This window comes from Megalops cyprinoides, chromosome 2 (assembly GCF_013368585.1).
Source record: "Megalops cyprinoides isolate fMegCyp1 chromosome 2, fMegCyp1.pri, whole genome shotgun sequence".
NCBI lineage: Eukaryota > Metazoa > Chordata > Actinopteri > Elopiformes > Megalopidae > Megalops > Megalops cyprinoides.
Genome location: NC_050584.1, coordinates 29,426,678 through 29,444,061, shown reverse-complemented (window position 1 = coordinate 29,444,061; position 17,384 = coordinate 29,426,678). Strand labels below are relative to the sequence as shown.

Sequence of the window (17,384 nt, the reverse complement as noted above, 5' to 3'; positions counted from 1 at the left end):
GGGGAAGTGTGTCCTTTTGAGTCTTCTCAAACACCCCACTGGGCTGAAACTTTTCTCCTTACTGTGACCTTATTGTGATGTCAGCAGTGCAGGGCACAGAGGGCCAATCACAGGAAAGGGCTGGGTGTGGCTGAGCATGTGAGCAAGCCCAGTGAGGTATCACTACCATGAAATGATTGCCAGGTGTGCTTTATTGAACCAACATGGACAATTCAGACCAGTGTCTTCAGAAAGTATTCACCCTCCATATGGTAAACAAGGTACACCTGTGTTCATTTCAAATCCACCTCTGCCCAGTTGTATGCTTGCACAATAAATATCACTGATTTTGGGAGATCAGATCAGAGATGCTGTCATGAAGACCAAGTAACTGCCAGTGAAACTTCACAAGGAAGTTCATAGGAGGGGAGGAAAGCTGGAGAATTCCCCTCCTTTACCTCACAGTCAGCCTTGTTTACCGTATTTAGTGTGTGTATATGTGAGTGCTGCATGTATGTGTGTGTCACATAGCTCACACCTTTTTCAAAATATCTTCTCTGGCAAACACTCTGGGCTTCTCAGGTTATTCTTCTGATAGCTATGAAGATGAATGCTTGGGTCAGTCCTCAGTCACTGATGCTTCAAGTGTACCCTCTGTTCTCAAACTAGCATCTTAAAATTAAGCTTCCGATTCAGACACCAGAGCAAGTTTGAAAAAAAGCTCCAACCAGTTGCTTACTAACACTGCAGCAGTGTTGAGTCTGGGTGTCAGGAGTATGGGAGATGGTTACACTGTGATTCTCATTTTAAGAATCTTTTCTTTTCTCCTCTTTGTCTTTGAGTTGATTGCCATGGTAGGGCGCAGATGGAAGTTGGTTGGAAATTCTCCACAGAAACGTTTTTTTCTCTGCAAGCTTGTCAAATGAAAGCAGGTTTGGGAAGATATTTATGAATTTAAAGATGAGATTTTGTTCTCCCTTGTTTCTTTCTTGCAGCATGCTACTGGCATCAAAATAGTTTCAGTTGTTTATGAAAGCCGCAGCATAACCTGTCTATCCAGTGTGGGAATGTTTCCCAGAAGTATCTAGTATAGTATATTGTACAGTATACTGTATGTAGCTCAATAAACATGTACTGCTCACTGCTGGATGCAAAAAGTATTGACACATGCAGGTATATGAAAGATGCAGGTAGGAATATCCCCAGTCAGACTGCTTCAGGTGGCCGGAGGGAGTTGACAGAGAGGAGTTCACAGGGAGAATAACGCAATAATTAGAAGAATTTAACTACAACAGAGATCTGATGTAAATCAGCAACAAGGATTTGGATTAAGCATTGTTAACTTTGCCCATAAATAACCTCTTCGACAGATTCTGCCTTAGTTTGTGTGAGAAACAGTGAAAGTGAAACTAAATTATGAGCAGGAGCCATTACAGAACAGAAAGTTGAAGCAAAGAAAAGGAAACCTGGGAAAAATGGCGTCCGGCTCATCTCTCCCAGAAGAGGACCTCACCTGCCCTGTGTGTTGTGACATCTTCACTGAGCCTGTTCTCTTGGAGTGCAGCCACAGCTTCTGTAAAGACTGTCTGCAGCTGTGCTGGGAAGAGAAAGGATCTCGGGAATGCCCAGTCTGCAGGAGAAAGTCCTCTATGGAATCTCCTCCTCGTAACCTAGCCTTAAAGAACCTGTGTGAGGCCTTTTTACAGCAGATAATTCAGAGAGCTGCTGCCGGGTCTGAAGCTCTCTGCACTCTGCACGGCGAGAAATTCAAACTCTTCTGTTTGGAAGATGAGGAGCCGATCTGTGTCGTCTGTCAGACTTCAGAGAAGCACGAAAACCACAAACTGCGGCCTGTTCAGGAAGCAGCGCTGAAGTACAAGGTTTGAGGAAATTCGTTCAGATCATGCTGTAGAAATATACTGACCAGAATTTGTTTCAATACACAAAACAGCTAACATAATGACTTATGACAAATTTTAAAATTGCCTGAATGGAGTAATAAACCATTCATATTGGAAAAAATAAGAGAAGGTTAAAGTTCTGCACCTGACACATCTCAAAAGATATGATGATGACAAAAATTTCTCTTTGAATGTTGTCCGTTGTTACCATTGAATTCATACAATCTGACAGAAAGAGGAGAGGGGTGGTGAGAGGGACATCTGTAATGTACACTGAAGCATGTGAAAGAACATATGAATGAATATTAAATATGTGAAATATGCAAAGACCTGTGCCTGGTACATGCATGTGAAGATTATTATCCAGTCTATATTATTGTAATTATTAAGAAAGCAAAATATGGAACATTGATATGTCAGTGTACATGAAGTGATATATTTGAAAAGAACTGTAAAGTGTCTATTAACAATACTTTTGATCATATTTGAAACCCCTCAATAATTTATAATGATGTCATGAGAGTGACACCATATTCAAGTTTACTTTTATTTTCTACATATATAAAATACAATTAACCTAATATACAAGGGCTGTTGCTTCAATCCTTTATATATCTGTAGACCCCTAAAAGCTGGCTTTCCTCCTCCTTGTCCCCCCAATGTAGTTACATGCCACATTGGTAGAATTGAGATTGGCTGTCTGTCTATTTCATTAAGGAAATATCATCTCTGCCATTTCTCTCCAGGAGAAACTCCAGGCTGCACTGAGACCATTGCAGAAGAAGCTGAAGATCTTTAAAAAATTGAAACTAAAGAGAGACCAGGCAGCAGAGTTAATTAAGGTAGAATTCATAATGGACAGATTAAGGTAAAATGGTGAAACTCAGTCTATTATTTACAGATACCAAATGTCCCCGTTTTGCAGAGGCAGGCCGAACATACAGAGAGGCAAATAAAGGGGGAGTTTGAGAAACTCCACCAGTTTCTACAACAGGAAGAGGCAGCCATGATGGCTGCACTGAAAGAGGAAGAGGACCAGAAGATTCGAGCAGTGAAGGACAAGATTGAGAACATCACAAGAGATATATCATGCCTTAAAAACAAAATCAGAGCCATAGAACAGGAGATGAAAGCTGATGACATCCCATTCTTGCAGGTAAAGGCATCTTACAATGTGAGATTCATCAAGATTATAATTAATACAAAATTCCTACCAATGACAATAAAATGTACTGATTGTTTAATGTTTTGTATGTATTTCAGAGCTGCAGGAATGCAATGAGCAGGTATGTAAACTCCAGCCTGTCGTTGTTATCTGTCTTACTCAAGCCAAACCCACAGCAGCACTGACTCCTGTGTGCTGTTACAGAGCCCAGTGCGAACTGGAAGATCCAGAGGAGTTGACCCCCAAGACAAATATCAATGTAGCCAAACACCTGGGCTATCTGAAGTACAGAGTGTGGGAGAAGATGCTCGGGATTGTTCACTACAGTGAGTACGGGGTCAGCTTTTTTTAAAGTCACAAATGAATCTAAGGCAGCACAAGAAACCACACTAAAGTCACCAATTGACAATGTGGTTAGCAATCTGCTTCCCCTTCAATATTAGAAGCATTACTGTCTGTAATGTTCTACAACAGTGAGGTGTGACATTATTTTGTGTTAATTATTTTTTATAATTCTGATTCTCACTGCCAGTATCCACATGGACAAATATGAATGTGGGGGTAAGTGTGAGACAGTTGATCTCTGACCCTCCTGAGTGACCTCTGACACTGCCAGAACAAATGCAGGTCAGGTACACCTGTAGAACTCAACATACATTCATGTGAAAAAATAAGTACATCCCATGGAAATTGTTGACTTTTTCAACATATTCGAACAAGCAAACATTTGACCATCTTTGATACAGTGTCTACAGATAAAGGTGATATACTTGAACAAAACCACAAGGAAAATTAGCTTTTTCAATCATTTATTCAACAAAAATATCAATAGATGTAATATTCTTCTGTGGAGAAAGTAAGTACACCCTTGGCCTCAGAAGCTAGTATTGCCCGCTTTAGCAGAAATAACTTCTTGTAGGTGTTTTGCATAATTGTCCACTAGTCTCTGACATCGGCTTGCTGAAATTTTTGACTACTCTTCCATGCAAAATTCATTCAGTTGCAAGATGTTTGAGGGTTTTCTTGCAATTCCCCCACGCAAGGGCATAGGTTTGGCTTGAAAGTTAGCAGGGACACATGGGTGGGGTAGAATATGTAGGAGGGAGATAAACCAGAGGTTATAATATGGTTAATTTTGTAAACAAACTACAGTAGAGATCTGACGGGGACAACAATTGTAGCAATACATCACAGGGTCTTGGTTCTATTATAAAAGTTACTATATGTTATATTCTGAATGGCGTTATTACATAGGATCTAATCTATCAGATTTATTTACTTGTAGAGATCAATAATAGTGGTACATGGCCAAAACAAAATAGAAAATATCTAATGGCCACTGGTATGATTATAAAGATGAATTTTACATTATATGAGCTCTAAATTGGTTCTAGTTGACTTTACCGCACCTCCCGTATGACAAACATGCATAAAATAATGGCTGTAAAATCACGCTCTCACACAAGTCTATTCATCTGCTCTTTGAAAAAGACCCAAACACATGTTTCCTCCTATCATTTCTCTCAACAAACTCTTGACAGATTTCTGTAAGGTCAATATCATCAAGCAACTTTTGATGGACATGGCACACTGCAACATGGTTAAGGCAGGGTTGTGACAGCGTGGATCTGAGCCAGGTTTTGGGCCTTCCTAAATCACTCAAGCTTCTCTCCGCTTCTGCTGAAGACACAGGGATGACCAACAACTGCCTAACCAGGGCCTCAACCTGATCAAACTCTAACTTCAACTGGCATTGCTTTCAAGATATGGGCAGCTTCATTACTGGACTTGTAGTTCCCTGCACTGCTGCTGCCACTGGTGCCAGAATCCATGTTCTCTCTTGCATTGCCAATCTCCACAAACTGATAAAAAACATGTTTAACTATCGGATCACCAGCTGGTAATGTAACCACCTATCAATCATACGTTTACAACTGTGCCATCATTAATTGATACATGCCATTGGCAAAACAGGTATTCTCAAATTAATTGAAAGAGCATAAACACTAATATTCTTCATATTATTTTAGGATGGCCAGCAGTTGGCTATATCACTGCTCCAAGAATGAAATGACAGGTTTATTTATCTCATTCAGGTGTCTAGACTAGAATTTTAAAACCTTATCTGAGACCCTCTGTGCTGCTCTATGCTGCTGCTGCCACCCTCAGTGGACTGTGTTTCTATGCTTGTGGCCTAATGATAAAATTATATAAAATCTTAATTGGCCCTTCATTAATTAGGCTATCTAAAGTATATTTTTCTTACTAACTAATCATCTTTAATAACATTACTATACAGCTGGGAATCTCCTACTCACAGACCAGCATTTGGTGAAAAAACATGTGATGTCCATTTTTTTCATTTTTCTCGTATTTAGTCAAAGCTCAGACCTGACTGATAAACACACATACACACATGGACACAAGAAATTATTTTCAGAGAAGTACATTAACTTTACATTCCTCTGTTTTATCAAACAACCTTTGCCTACTTTTTCATATTTGCTCACAAAAATAGGCTGGTGAATTAACATTAGCTAGCTATCTTAACGTTATCCCCTGCACATCATGTACAGAACTTGACCAACAAAAACATTTTCCATTTACCTAACTAGCGTCAGCTATTTACAAAAAGTTTCTCTAAGTCACTGTATAACATACAATACAACGATACAAACAAACATGAAATTGGTTTATTTAAGGGAGACCATCATACGAATCAGGATTAAAATTAAAAAGAAAACTCATGGCGTAGCTTTCTAAATTAACTAACTACCTAGATAGCAAGCTTATGCCCATATAGACATGCCTATAGCTTACTCTGGATGAGATTATTCTCTTAGATTATAACCAAACTACTTACTCTCCATCCATCATCTGTCTCCATCAACAGATAGTACATTGATTGACAAGGTGGTGTTGAGCGACTCTGTTCATGCGCAGTAAGCCTACAGAGTGCGCTGAGCCAGGTGTATGAAGCATGCAACAGCGCCCAATGGAATGAATAAAAAAACTGTCTCCATTTTAGCAGTGATTACAGGTCTAAAGGTAGGGATATTTCAGATTTCCTGAAAGTTGGTAGGGACACGTCCCTACCATCCCTACCTAAATCTATGGCTATGCCCCCACGACATTTCAATGGGATTCAGATCTGGGCTTTGACTAGGGAATTCCATAACCCTCCATTTCTTCTTTTTGAGCCATTCTTTGGTGGATTTGCTAGTGTGCTTAGGATCATTATCCTGTTGAAAGGTCCACTTCCGGTTCAACTTCAACTTTCGGACAGATGGCTTCACATTATCTTCAAGCACTCTTTAATATGATGCAGAATTCATAGTTGAATCATGGACTGCAAGCTGCCCCGTCCCTGAGGCAGCGAAGCAACCCCAAACCATAACATTTTCACCACCATACTTCACAGTTGGTATGAAGTTCTTCTCCTGAAAAGCTGTCTTTGGTCTGTGCCAAACATGTCTACTGTTACTGTGGCCAAACAACTCTGAGATTCAAATCTGTGATTTGTCTGTCCAGAGCACATTATTCCAAAAAGCCTGGTCTTTGCCAATACGTTCATTGGCAAATTATAGTCTTGCTCTAATGTTCTTTTTGGACAGCAAAGGCTTTTTCCTGGCATGCCTCCCATGCAGGTCAAATTTGTACAATCTCTTTTTTGAGTGTAGATGCATGCGCTTTGACATCAACAGTTGCAAGTGTTACCTGCAGATACTGATGAAATTTTGGGGTTATTGGAGACTTCTTTCTGCATCAAACGGTCTGCTCTTGGGCTGAATTTGCTGGGGCGGCCAGTCCTGGACAAATTGGCAGTCGTTTGAAATCTGCGCCACTTGTAGATGATTTTCCTTACAGTGGAATGATTTATTTCAAATAATTTGGAGATCTTTTTAAATCCATTGCCAGACTCATAGGCATCCACAACTAGGGCTGTGACGGTAATGATTTTTTCTTCCCACGGTAATAAAGCAACAAATTACCGTGATTTAGCGGTTTACCGCTAGATTGGAGAAATTCTAGCTAATTTTAGCTTTGAGGAAACAGCGATTTAACTCTAAAAATATAGCAAATGCTAACTGAAATCTATAAGAAACTTACTAATGCAAATGAAAACATAACGAACCATGTAAGGTAACACGCCCGCTACATACCATAACAAATAAGTTATATGCAAAAGGGTTAAAACGAAATTTGCCGTTCAGCACATCTGCGTTTACCACGCCTTTCAGTAATTCAGCCAGGTAAATAGCCGTGCTGGAATTACGGAAGTTGCGGTCAAACTTGTTAATATGATTAATTCGTGCTAAAACATTAAAGCGTTAAAGTTTCCAGATTAATCGCGAACGAGCATTAACGCGTTAACGTTGACAGCCCTAAAATAAATAAATAATTGCGGTGGTGCGGTATTGAGCTCAACCCCGCGGTAGGCGTCTCATGACCGCAGTATTGCGGTGATGCGGTTATCGTCACAGCCCTATCCACAACCTTTTTTCTGAAGACCTTAGAGAGCTCTTTATATCTTTGCATGATGACACCACACACTTCAATAGCAAAGAGAACATCAGACCATACGTAGATGTCAAGTTTAAATAAGACAGGTTCCACCTGCACTCCCTAAGGAGGTTCTAATCATTTTATGAATTTGAAGGTGTGATAAATGTAGAGGTGTACTTACTTTTTCCATGTGACTGATCTGTTTTTTGTCTGTTTGTTTGTTTGTTTGTTTATTTAAATTATGAAGACGACTACAAAATGTCAGTTTTATGTGTCATTTGTTGGAGTATATCACCTTTATTAATATGCACTGTTTCAAAGAGAATCACATGTTTGCTTGTTCAAATATGATGAAACAGTCAACAAAGTCAAACTTAATTTTTCACATGACTGTAGGTAGGAGGCAGTAACATTACAGACAAACCGCAGTTTAACATCACCAGTGAGAACAGGAAACAGGAATTCACCTTAAATATTGCTGAAAATTCCAAGCCTGGCTCCCTGGCTTGCAAATGTCAGTTATATCACACAAAATAGGGTTACCCTCATTTATATCTGACAGTTCAATTTACTGCCTGGGAGCACAGGAATTGTATTTGTATCACATTTGCATCAAGCTTAGAAGCTCCTACAAGACAATACATCAAAGCAGATATTATATATAATATAATAGATATTATTAGACAGTTAGGATGCACTGTATGTGTTATCTTTATACAACAAGCATCAAGAGGGACCTTTGTTGGTAGAAAAAAATACACCGTAAGGCATACATTATGATGTCAGATCACACGCATCATAATGTTATGCATTATGATATCATAACATACATCACATGGAATGGCACAGATTATGCTACATTACATTACATTACATACATTTAGCAGACGCTGTTATACAGAGCGAATTCCAGCATAATAGAACAACAGACTCGCTTACTCGCACATTGCCTGAGGTCCAGTTCATATATAAGATTTTCCAGTTGTCTTTGAAGTCTGAACTTCAAAGACAACGGTCAAGTATTGATTTTCAGTTCATTCCACTCACGAGCACATTTACCAAAAGTCTGTTTAATTCAAACCCAGCCTGTGTGATGCGTGACACATCATTCTGATATAGGAAGAACCACAAGGGGGCCAATTCTTCTCAATTTCCAGGTGACATACTGTATGAACATTTACTGAATTAGTTACTGACTTAATGGCAACCAGACAAATGTCATTTTACCAGTAAAGGAAGTTGCTACCAGTGAAGTGTGTCTTTACAGATGCTCACTTCAGCAGGGCTGTGCTCATATCCAATACCGTATCTCTCTCCTTTCAGCTCCTGTGGTTCTAGACCCAACCACCAAATCAGACCATCTCATCCTGTCTGAGGATCTGACCAGTGTGAGATACAGTGAGCAGACAGAGCCATGTCTTGTTAGCAAAGGGATCTTTGGTACTGTTCCCATTGTGCTGGGATTGGAGCTGATGAGCTCAGGATGGTGTTACTGGGATGTTGAGGTTGGGGAGAATCCTCACTGGGCATTGGGGGCACTTGAGTTTAATTCATCTGATGGGGACTCTGACAGAGATGGAATGAAGGGTTTGGGAATAGGTTTTAAAGATGGGGAATACGAAGCATGGAGTAAAGCAGAGGATGAAGTAAAGAGTAAACTGACTGTTAAGAGAAAACTGGAAAAGGTCAGAGTTCAGCTGGACTGGGATGCAGGGGAGGTGTCCTTCTCTGACCCCACTGACAGCACTCCTCTGCACACATTTAAGCACAGATTCACTGGGAAGGTTTTTCCTATCTTTGGGACAATGTCTGACTCAGTTCCTCTGAGAATCTGCCCATTGAAGGTGTCTGTGACAGTGGAGTAGTACACTGTGATGAAATAAAGACTTAACACTCCAATATAAAGTTAAAAAGTTAAAGTAATGACTTGGTGACAGTGTCTGTGGGATTATATTCTATAATGAGGAAATTTAGAATCTTTTTACTGAACCAATAATTTCATGCAATTCAGCATAGAAGTCTGGTTCACTAACTCACTTCTTCAATGCAGCCCTGTTTATGTTTTATTGTTACCATTTCTAATAATATTGAGTCAAGAAATGTCTGATTTTCCTGGATTTTCCTTTATAAAAGGAAAAGGAAGTCTACATATGGCTTGATAACTTAACAGTGAGAGTGCTGAAAATAAGGCATTAGTGCAATATTTCCCTAACATCAGCAATGTGGTAATCAGCTATAAATGTGTAATCAGTTGAATTGAATGTTGGAATCTCAGTTTTACATGCTGCTTAAGTATTACATGTGTCCACTGAATTGCTTTTCTGCATCTGCGACAGTTATCATCGCAGATAGCGACCCCCAGTGGTCAGAGGAAGAAATAAATTGTACAAACCGATTCACAGTTACAAACTGAAAGAACTGAGGAAATGGGACAACCTGGAATAACTGAACAAATCAGCACTGAGTCAGTGAAATGCATCAGGCCCACAAAGTCCTAAAATGAAAGACTGAACATAAGAATGAAAGAAAACATTTACACACACACACTTAAACACATCCTTAAACACACATGAAGCCCTTTAAAATATTATACTCTCTGTTCCTTCATCTCCTTTTGAGCTGCATAATATTTTGATGACAAATTTCTAAAACACCGTGTTCATGGTTACAAAAATCCCTTTCCAGACAGATTTTACTAATTTCCTAAAAATAAAACCAAAATAAACAGAAGGGGCAAGGCAGAGGGAACAATTCCCACATAAAATCCACACTGAATCTAAAAGGAGTTAAAACAGTGTCAGGAATTATAAATATCAATATAAGACAGCATCCACTACCTCTGCCAGTTTTGCTAGATCAGTGGAGATGGAAGCTTTGTTTCAATCTGTGGAATTTAGTGGCTGGTTGCTACCTGCATGACCAGGAAGTGAAAAGACAGTAACATAAGCACTTTACATATGTATCATGTGCACCTTACAGACAGCTCAAGAGAGGGATGGTGCCCCCTAGAGGAGGTTAGAGCACTGACATGTACAGGTGTTTTAATATTTGGCCAAAGCTAGACCAGAGGAAGAAGGCCTGCTATCATAACCTTTTTTATGGAAAGAGTCATACGGAATGTTTTTTATGTGCAGAAATGTCCAGAAATAAAATGTGATGCAAGGAAATTGTCTTTGTGTGATGTTTTATTGGGTCACTGCATGAAATATTACAAAATGTGATGAAGGTACATTGAAACTAAAATCAGTTTTGCCGGCTGCTCTTTTCATGTTTATAGATGATAATTGTGATGAATGATGTTACCCCTGCGGAGTGGGAGTGCACAGAGCTCCTACAGCACAGAGCTCCCGCAGCACAGAGCTCCCACAGCACAGAGTTCCCACAGCACAGAGTTCCCAGAGCACCGGTAGCTGAAGGTGTGAATTCAGCTTCCCTACAGGTCAGCTGCAGCCGGCTGCGCAGACAGAGAGCTGAGACAGAGACACATGCAGCAGATTAATGCTGTTTATCGATGTGACCATAAACTGAACCCTCAGCAAAAGTGGATCTACACTGGAGAGAAATGTGATTTCAGCTTCTGCACACTTTGCAAATCAGAAGTAACTGCACTTTGTGCATTGTCACAAATCTCAGTGTGGGGTGAGAGACAGTGGACCTCCGACCCCACTGAAACAAAGCCAGGTGAGGTGGAATTCAATATGAACGTCCACTTGGAGCAAATCTGATCTGAGGCAGTGACAATTCAGGAGATACAGTGAGGAGGGTGAGCAGAATCCTGATGGCCAGGATTATGAAGATAAGGATGAGGATGACAAGGTTGTTTTCATGCTAGGGTCAGAGAGGTTCAACTCAGGGAGACAACACTGGGATGTAGAGGTTGGAGAAAATCTTCACTGGGTACTGGATGTGATTGAGGTTAATTTAACTAGTGAAGGGGACATTGATGGGGATACAGAACAGTGTTGGGTAATGAGATTTGAAGATGGGGAATATAAAGCAATGAGTAGTGCAGAGGATGAAGCAGAGTATAAACTGACTGTTAGGAGAAAACTGGAAAAGGTCAGAGTTCAGCTGGACTGGGATGCAGGGGAGGTGTCCTTCTCTGACCCCACGGACAGCACTATTCTGCACACATTTAAACACAGATTCACTGGGAAGGTGTTTCCTATCTTTTCCATAATGTCTGACTCTGCTCCTCTGAGAATCTGCCCAATGAAGGTGTCTGTGACAGTGTGGTAGTTCTCTACAATGAAGATAAAATTAACCAGAAAAGGAGTTGGTTGGAATTTCTTTGATATTGTTGGTCAGAATTGAGTCATATTCATAAGCAAAGAAAACAACATTTATACATGACAACTGATCATTCTCAGTGAGAATTCCTCTGTCAGCAGAGAAGGGGGTGGGATAAACTTGATAAGTAGACACATTTGGTTCAGAAATAACTTCACAGACAGATTTTTCTCCAGTTTGTAAAACAGTAAGTGGAAGTAAAATTAAATTTAAAGCTTTTGTATGACATTAGGGAGCATAAGTCTGAGCGTAATCAAGACATGCTTATCCCTCCCAGAAGAAGACCTCACTTGGCCTGTGTGCTGTGACACTGTGCACTGTACAGAAGTACAGCGTGCACCGTACAGAAATGGGTATATGGTGCCACCTGCTGGACACTAAAAGCACTGACAAATGCATGTGATCTATCGGAAGCAGGTAGGAACATTCCCCAGTCTGTCTGCTTCCTGTATCAGAGAGAGCCGACACAGCAAGGTTTCCGAGAGAAAAACTCAATAAACTGAAGACTGTAACTATAGTGGAGATTTAATCTAAACCTGCAAGCAGGATTTGGATTACACATCTTTGTCTATTATTAACTTCTTGGACAGATTTTGTTGTAGTTCTGTGAAAAACAGTGAAACTGAAAGTAAATGACAGGTTTTTAGAAGTCATTGCAGAGAACAAAACTTAAGAAAGATCAGGAAAAATGGCTTCTAGTTTGGCTATCCCAGAGGAGGACTTCTGCTGTTCAGTGTGCTGTGACATCTTCAAGGACCCTGTTCTCTTAAAGTGCAGCCACAGCTTCTGTGAAGCCTGTCTGCAGCAGCATTGGGCACAGACTGGCTCTCGGGAATGTCCAGTCTGCAGGAGAAAGTCCTCTATGGAATCTCCTCCTCGTAACCTGGCCTTAAAGAACCTGTGTGAGGCCTTTTCAAAGCAGAGGATTCAAAGAGCTGCTGCTGAGTCTGAAGCTCTCTGCACTCTGCATGACGAGAAACTCAAACTCTTCTGCCTGGAGGATGAGGAGCCAATCTGCCTCGTCTGTCAGACTTCAGAAAAGCATGAGAACCATAAACTGCGGCCTGTTCAGGAAGCAGCTCTAAAGTACAAGGTCTGCGGAAATTTATTTCAGTAACATTACGAAATGTATATCATTGGTAGTAATAATACTTTCTACCTTGTGATTTAAATACAGTACAAATTGTAGCAATGTTGTTAAAGATATGATGCTGGTTTTCTTTTCCTGCCTTTATTCGAATAGCTGTGAGGATCATGGAAAAAGGTTGCGTTCAGGATAGTATCTAAATATGATAATCTTTAAATCCAAAGTATACTGCTTCAATTATACAGGAATTGTTACAGTCTTCCTTTCAAGCAAAACTTTCCTCAGTCCCCCAAAACTCCAAAGCTAATTTTCTGCTGAATGTTTTTGAAACATACACTTACACTGCCAAAAAACAGCACTGCAATCATGGTGCTACTGTGTGTGCAGATGCTTTTTATAGTTTGGTAGCATTGAGATTAGTTGCCTGTCTAGTTCATTAATTAACTTTGCCTCCACCATTTGTCCCCAGGAAAAACTCCAGACTGCACTGACACCACTGCAGGAGAGGCTGGAGGCCTTTATTAAAGAAAAACAATACAGTGCCAAAGCAACTGAGATAATCAAGGTGGAGCTGATATTGGACAGACAAAGGTAAAATTTGGAAAAAAATTTTAAAGAGTCTCCTGCTTACACATGTTCCAAATGTCTTCCTTTTCCAGAGTCAGGCCCAGGACACAGAGAGACAGATAAAGGAAGAGTTTGAGAAACTCCATCAGTTTCTACGGGATGAAGAGGCAGCCAGGATAGCTGCATTAAGAGAGGAAGAGGAGCAGAAGAGTCAGCTATTTGAAAGGAGTATTAGAAAAATGACAAAAGAAATATCACTCCTTTCAAATGCCATCAGAGACATAGAGGAGTTATTGAACGGTCATGACATTTCACTCCTGCAGGTAAGGAGTTTTCAGTGCGAGAGCCATGGGATTATTGTAAATTCAAAATTTCCACCACCAAACATACTGACACCTGACCATTTTATTTTGTTTCTTCATCTTATGGCTGCATCTTGCATTTTGCTGTATTACGTTAGACAGTGCACTCTGCTTAGGAGACACATCCATCTTGGACAATTAGATTCTTCTAGGCTATATATTACACCTTCTCTCTTGTTTGAGAAATGTCTTTAGCTAAATTCTTCAGACACTGAACAAAATGTTTTTGAATGTACTGTGTGCTATACAGTCCTTGAGTAAAAAATACATACACAGTAATAATAATAAATAATAATAGCATGACCCATTTTGCAGCATCACTGTGTGAACTACTGCACTCCGTATAGTGTATAATACTGTTTTGAAGTCAATGGGCCTGATTCACTATTCATGCAAAGACAGTACAGTTCCACCATTGCTTAACATTCACCCATGCGTATGAACATTTTTGTGCATTTAGTGTGCATGCCATCAAAATGATTAACATTTGCGAATGCATGAATTTGTTTTTTCTTTGAATTTGCTTCTACATACGGACAAATTTCACAACTGCTCCAGACCACTCATACCACAACTCCAAGCACACACATTTGAGTGAGACAATCTTTTTTTGCCATTCTAATAAAATTGTAGAAGTATCAATTTTATGTGTGAATAAAATGACTTTTTGCTTGAAATATATAAATGATTCAATCTGCATAGAGCAAAAAATATGCTAACAAATATAATCAGTAGACATATATTGTAATTACCTTATTTTCCAAATTATAATTGTGAATCTTCCCATACTGTAGATTACAGTGCTGACAGAGGTCACGTACAAAAAGTATTTCTTTCATTCTACAACTGTAAGCAAACACTGAACTCAGTGCTTACTAAGGGTGTGTTGGTTTGGGGGAGAAAAACCTGGATACACAAGTAAATCCACACACTGTCATTATCTGGGACTAAAAATCCCTCAAATCCCCTCAAAGTCTCAAAATATTAAGAGGAAATGTGTATTCAGTTGGAAATGGCTTTTTCCGGCTTACATGCTTAAATTCCTGCTCATTTGAGTATCATATCACATGTAGTTACTGAGACCAAAATGATTCTTAAAAGTAGATGGCTTGATTCTTATAGGCAGAATGTTTAAACTTTTTTAGTAAAGGAATGATTCTGTCAAAACAATTTGCTTCACAGCTGATTCTCACATCGGTAATCCTACAGACTGCCTTGTACTTCCCTTTTTCTTGTAATGAATTATGGAGCTGACCAATTTTTCTCATGTAGTCATTTTAACTACATAATACTTTATAGTGTGCATGTGTAGATGATATTATATTATCTCTTTCTTTTAGGGCTTCAGCTTCGCAAATAAAAGGTATGCAAATTCCACTCAAGTCTCTTTTCAGTTGTACTAAACCCAAATCCACAGCAACACTGACTCCTAAATGTTACTTCAGGGTCCAGCGCAAAGTAAAGGAAGGAAAGATGGATTCAGGAGCACTGATTGATGTGGCCGAACACTTGGGCAACCTGAAGTACAGAGTGTGGGAGAAGATGCTGAAGATTTTACACTACAGTGAGTACTGTTGGAAAGGGTCAAAAAGGTAGAAAGTTGGGTTAACGTCTTGTGTGGTATTTAGGGACTTTGGCCTGCAGGCAGAAGGATAGAGGTTTGAATCCCAAGTGAAATACTGCTGTTGTACCCTTGTTCAAGGTCCCTCACCTGAATTGTGCCAGTATCTGTCCTCATATAAATAGGTGATATCTAAGGTTTAATAAAGGGTAAAATACTGAGTAAAAAAAAAAAACATCACAGACTTGGTTTATTTGTGAAAGAAAATCCACCTTTGCTGGTGTTGTATTAACAAGGCCTTTTCAGCCTGGCTGCTGTTACTGCACTCCAGTATGACTGTTACAAGTGTGTTTTTATGCTGAAACACTAGGTTTCCTAAAACAGCATTTTAAAAAATACTTATGCAATAATACAGTCTACACTATAGCTTGGGTGAGGATGTGGTGGCAACTCTGCCTTCAGCTCACTAATGGGGTGGGGAAAAGGCCAAAAGCAAAAAGACTTTTTTAATATTATTTGGCAGTTTGCTTCCTATGGGTGTAGCTAATACATTCATTAATGTATTTTTTAATTTTTTTATGTGATGTTCCTTGTTACAGGGCAGTGCTCATGCTCAGTCTTCTCTCTGTCTTTCCCATCAGCTCCTGTGACTTTAGACCCAAACAAAAAAACACCCTATCTCATCCTGTCTGAGGATCTGACCAGTTTGAGATACAGTGAGGAGGGTGAGCAGAATTCAGATGACCCAGAGGCCTTTGGTACTCTTCCTTGGGTGTTGGGTTCTGAGGGATTCATCTCAGGGAGACACTGTTGGGATGTAGAGGTTGGGAATAATCCTGCCTGGGCACTGGGTGTCGTTGAAGGTTTATCTAAAAAACGAGGTACCAACCAGGGCAGAGAGGGAAAAAGATGGGTTATAGCTCTTGATGTCAAAAAATATTCAGCACTGAACAGTGAAGGAAAAGTGACAACTATTAATCTGAAGAGAAAATTGGAAAAGGTCAGAGTTCAGTTGGACTGGGACACAGGAGAGGTGTCCTTCTCTGACCCCACTGACAGCACTCCTCTGCACACATTTAAACACAGATTCACTGAGACCGTGGTTCCTCTCTTTTGTGTTGGGTCTGATGCTGTTCCTCTAAGAATCTGTCCAATGAATTTATCTGTGACAGTGGGATAGTATGCTATAATGCGGACAAAGTTAATGAGGATAGGGGACGGTTTGAAATTCTCAATACTGTAGCTCATCATTTAATCATATTTTTTAAAAAAGAAAAAATATGTACACACCCGTATCACAATAGAGTTTTCTTTGATTTTTTTTTTTTGGCTTAGTTTTTAATTGTAGTCTATTTTCCCCAATACACAACAGAAGCCAGAATATTTTCACATCATTTCACTCTTCTCCTTCCTAATTCAAAGGCAAAATACAGGCTGTGTAATAGCAAGGGTTCTCTCCTAAGCTAAAACTGGCCATGTGACTCTGCTAAGAAAGGGCTTCACTGCTGTCTAAAGCTGGCTGTATTACTCTTACTATGAAAACTCTCCACTGCTGACTAATATTGGCTGTATTACTCTTAGTAAAATTATTGGAATATGGTGATATCCTGAAATTATACGCTTTCATCACCCTCACTTCTTTAAACCTCTCACTCACGTCTAAGGACATATGCACATGCGATGTCTCCTTACTATAATAAAAATAGAAGATGAAAAAAAGAAGTTCCTCTACCCTATGAACACTGAAAATATTTGTCATTTTAGTTTCTGTTTTTTTATGTGGTGGAGTTTGTTAAATTGTCTTTATTAAAGCTTTTTTTTTAAATAAAAAATGATAACTAAAATTTGTTTGTTATTATATGCTGAAAGCATTGTAAACTGTGAATTTGGTGCATTCTTCTTGGTTTTATTTGTAGTACAACAGCATGAAACTTGTTCTGACTGTATTTGAAGGTTTTATTTAATA

At 39.5% G+C, this 17,384-nt stretch overlaps 1 protein-coding gene across 1 annotated transcript; it reads left to right on the top strand.

Annotated features, from left to right (window-relative positions):
• The first annotated feature begins 1,454 nt into the window (after positions 1-1,454).
• On the top strand, positions 1,455-16,705 carry LOC118770850 (tripartite motif-containing protein 35-like). Its single transcript, XM_036518587.1, has 11 exons — positions 1,455-1,859; positions 2,627-2,722; positions 2,806-3,036; positions 3,144-3,166; positions 3,250-3,371; positions 12,516-12,934; positions 13,398-13,493; positions 13,588-13,818; positions 15,198-15,220; positions 15,303-15,421; positions 16,060-16,705. Exons 1-11 carry the CDS (start codon positions 1,455-1,457, stop codon positions 16,596-16,598), a joined length of 2,304 nt encoding a protein of 767 aa, XP_036374480.1. The 3' UTR covers positions 16,599-16,705.
• Positions 16,706-17,384: the final 679 nt, after the last annotated feature.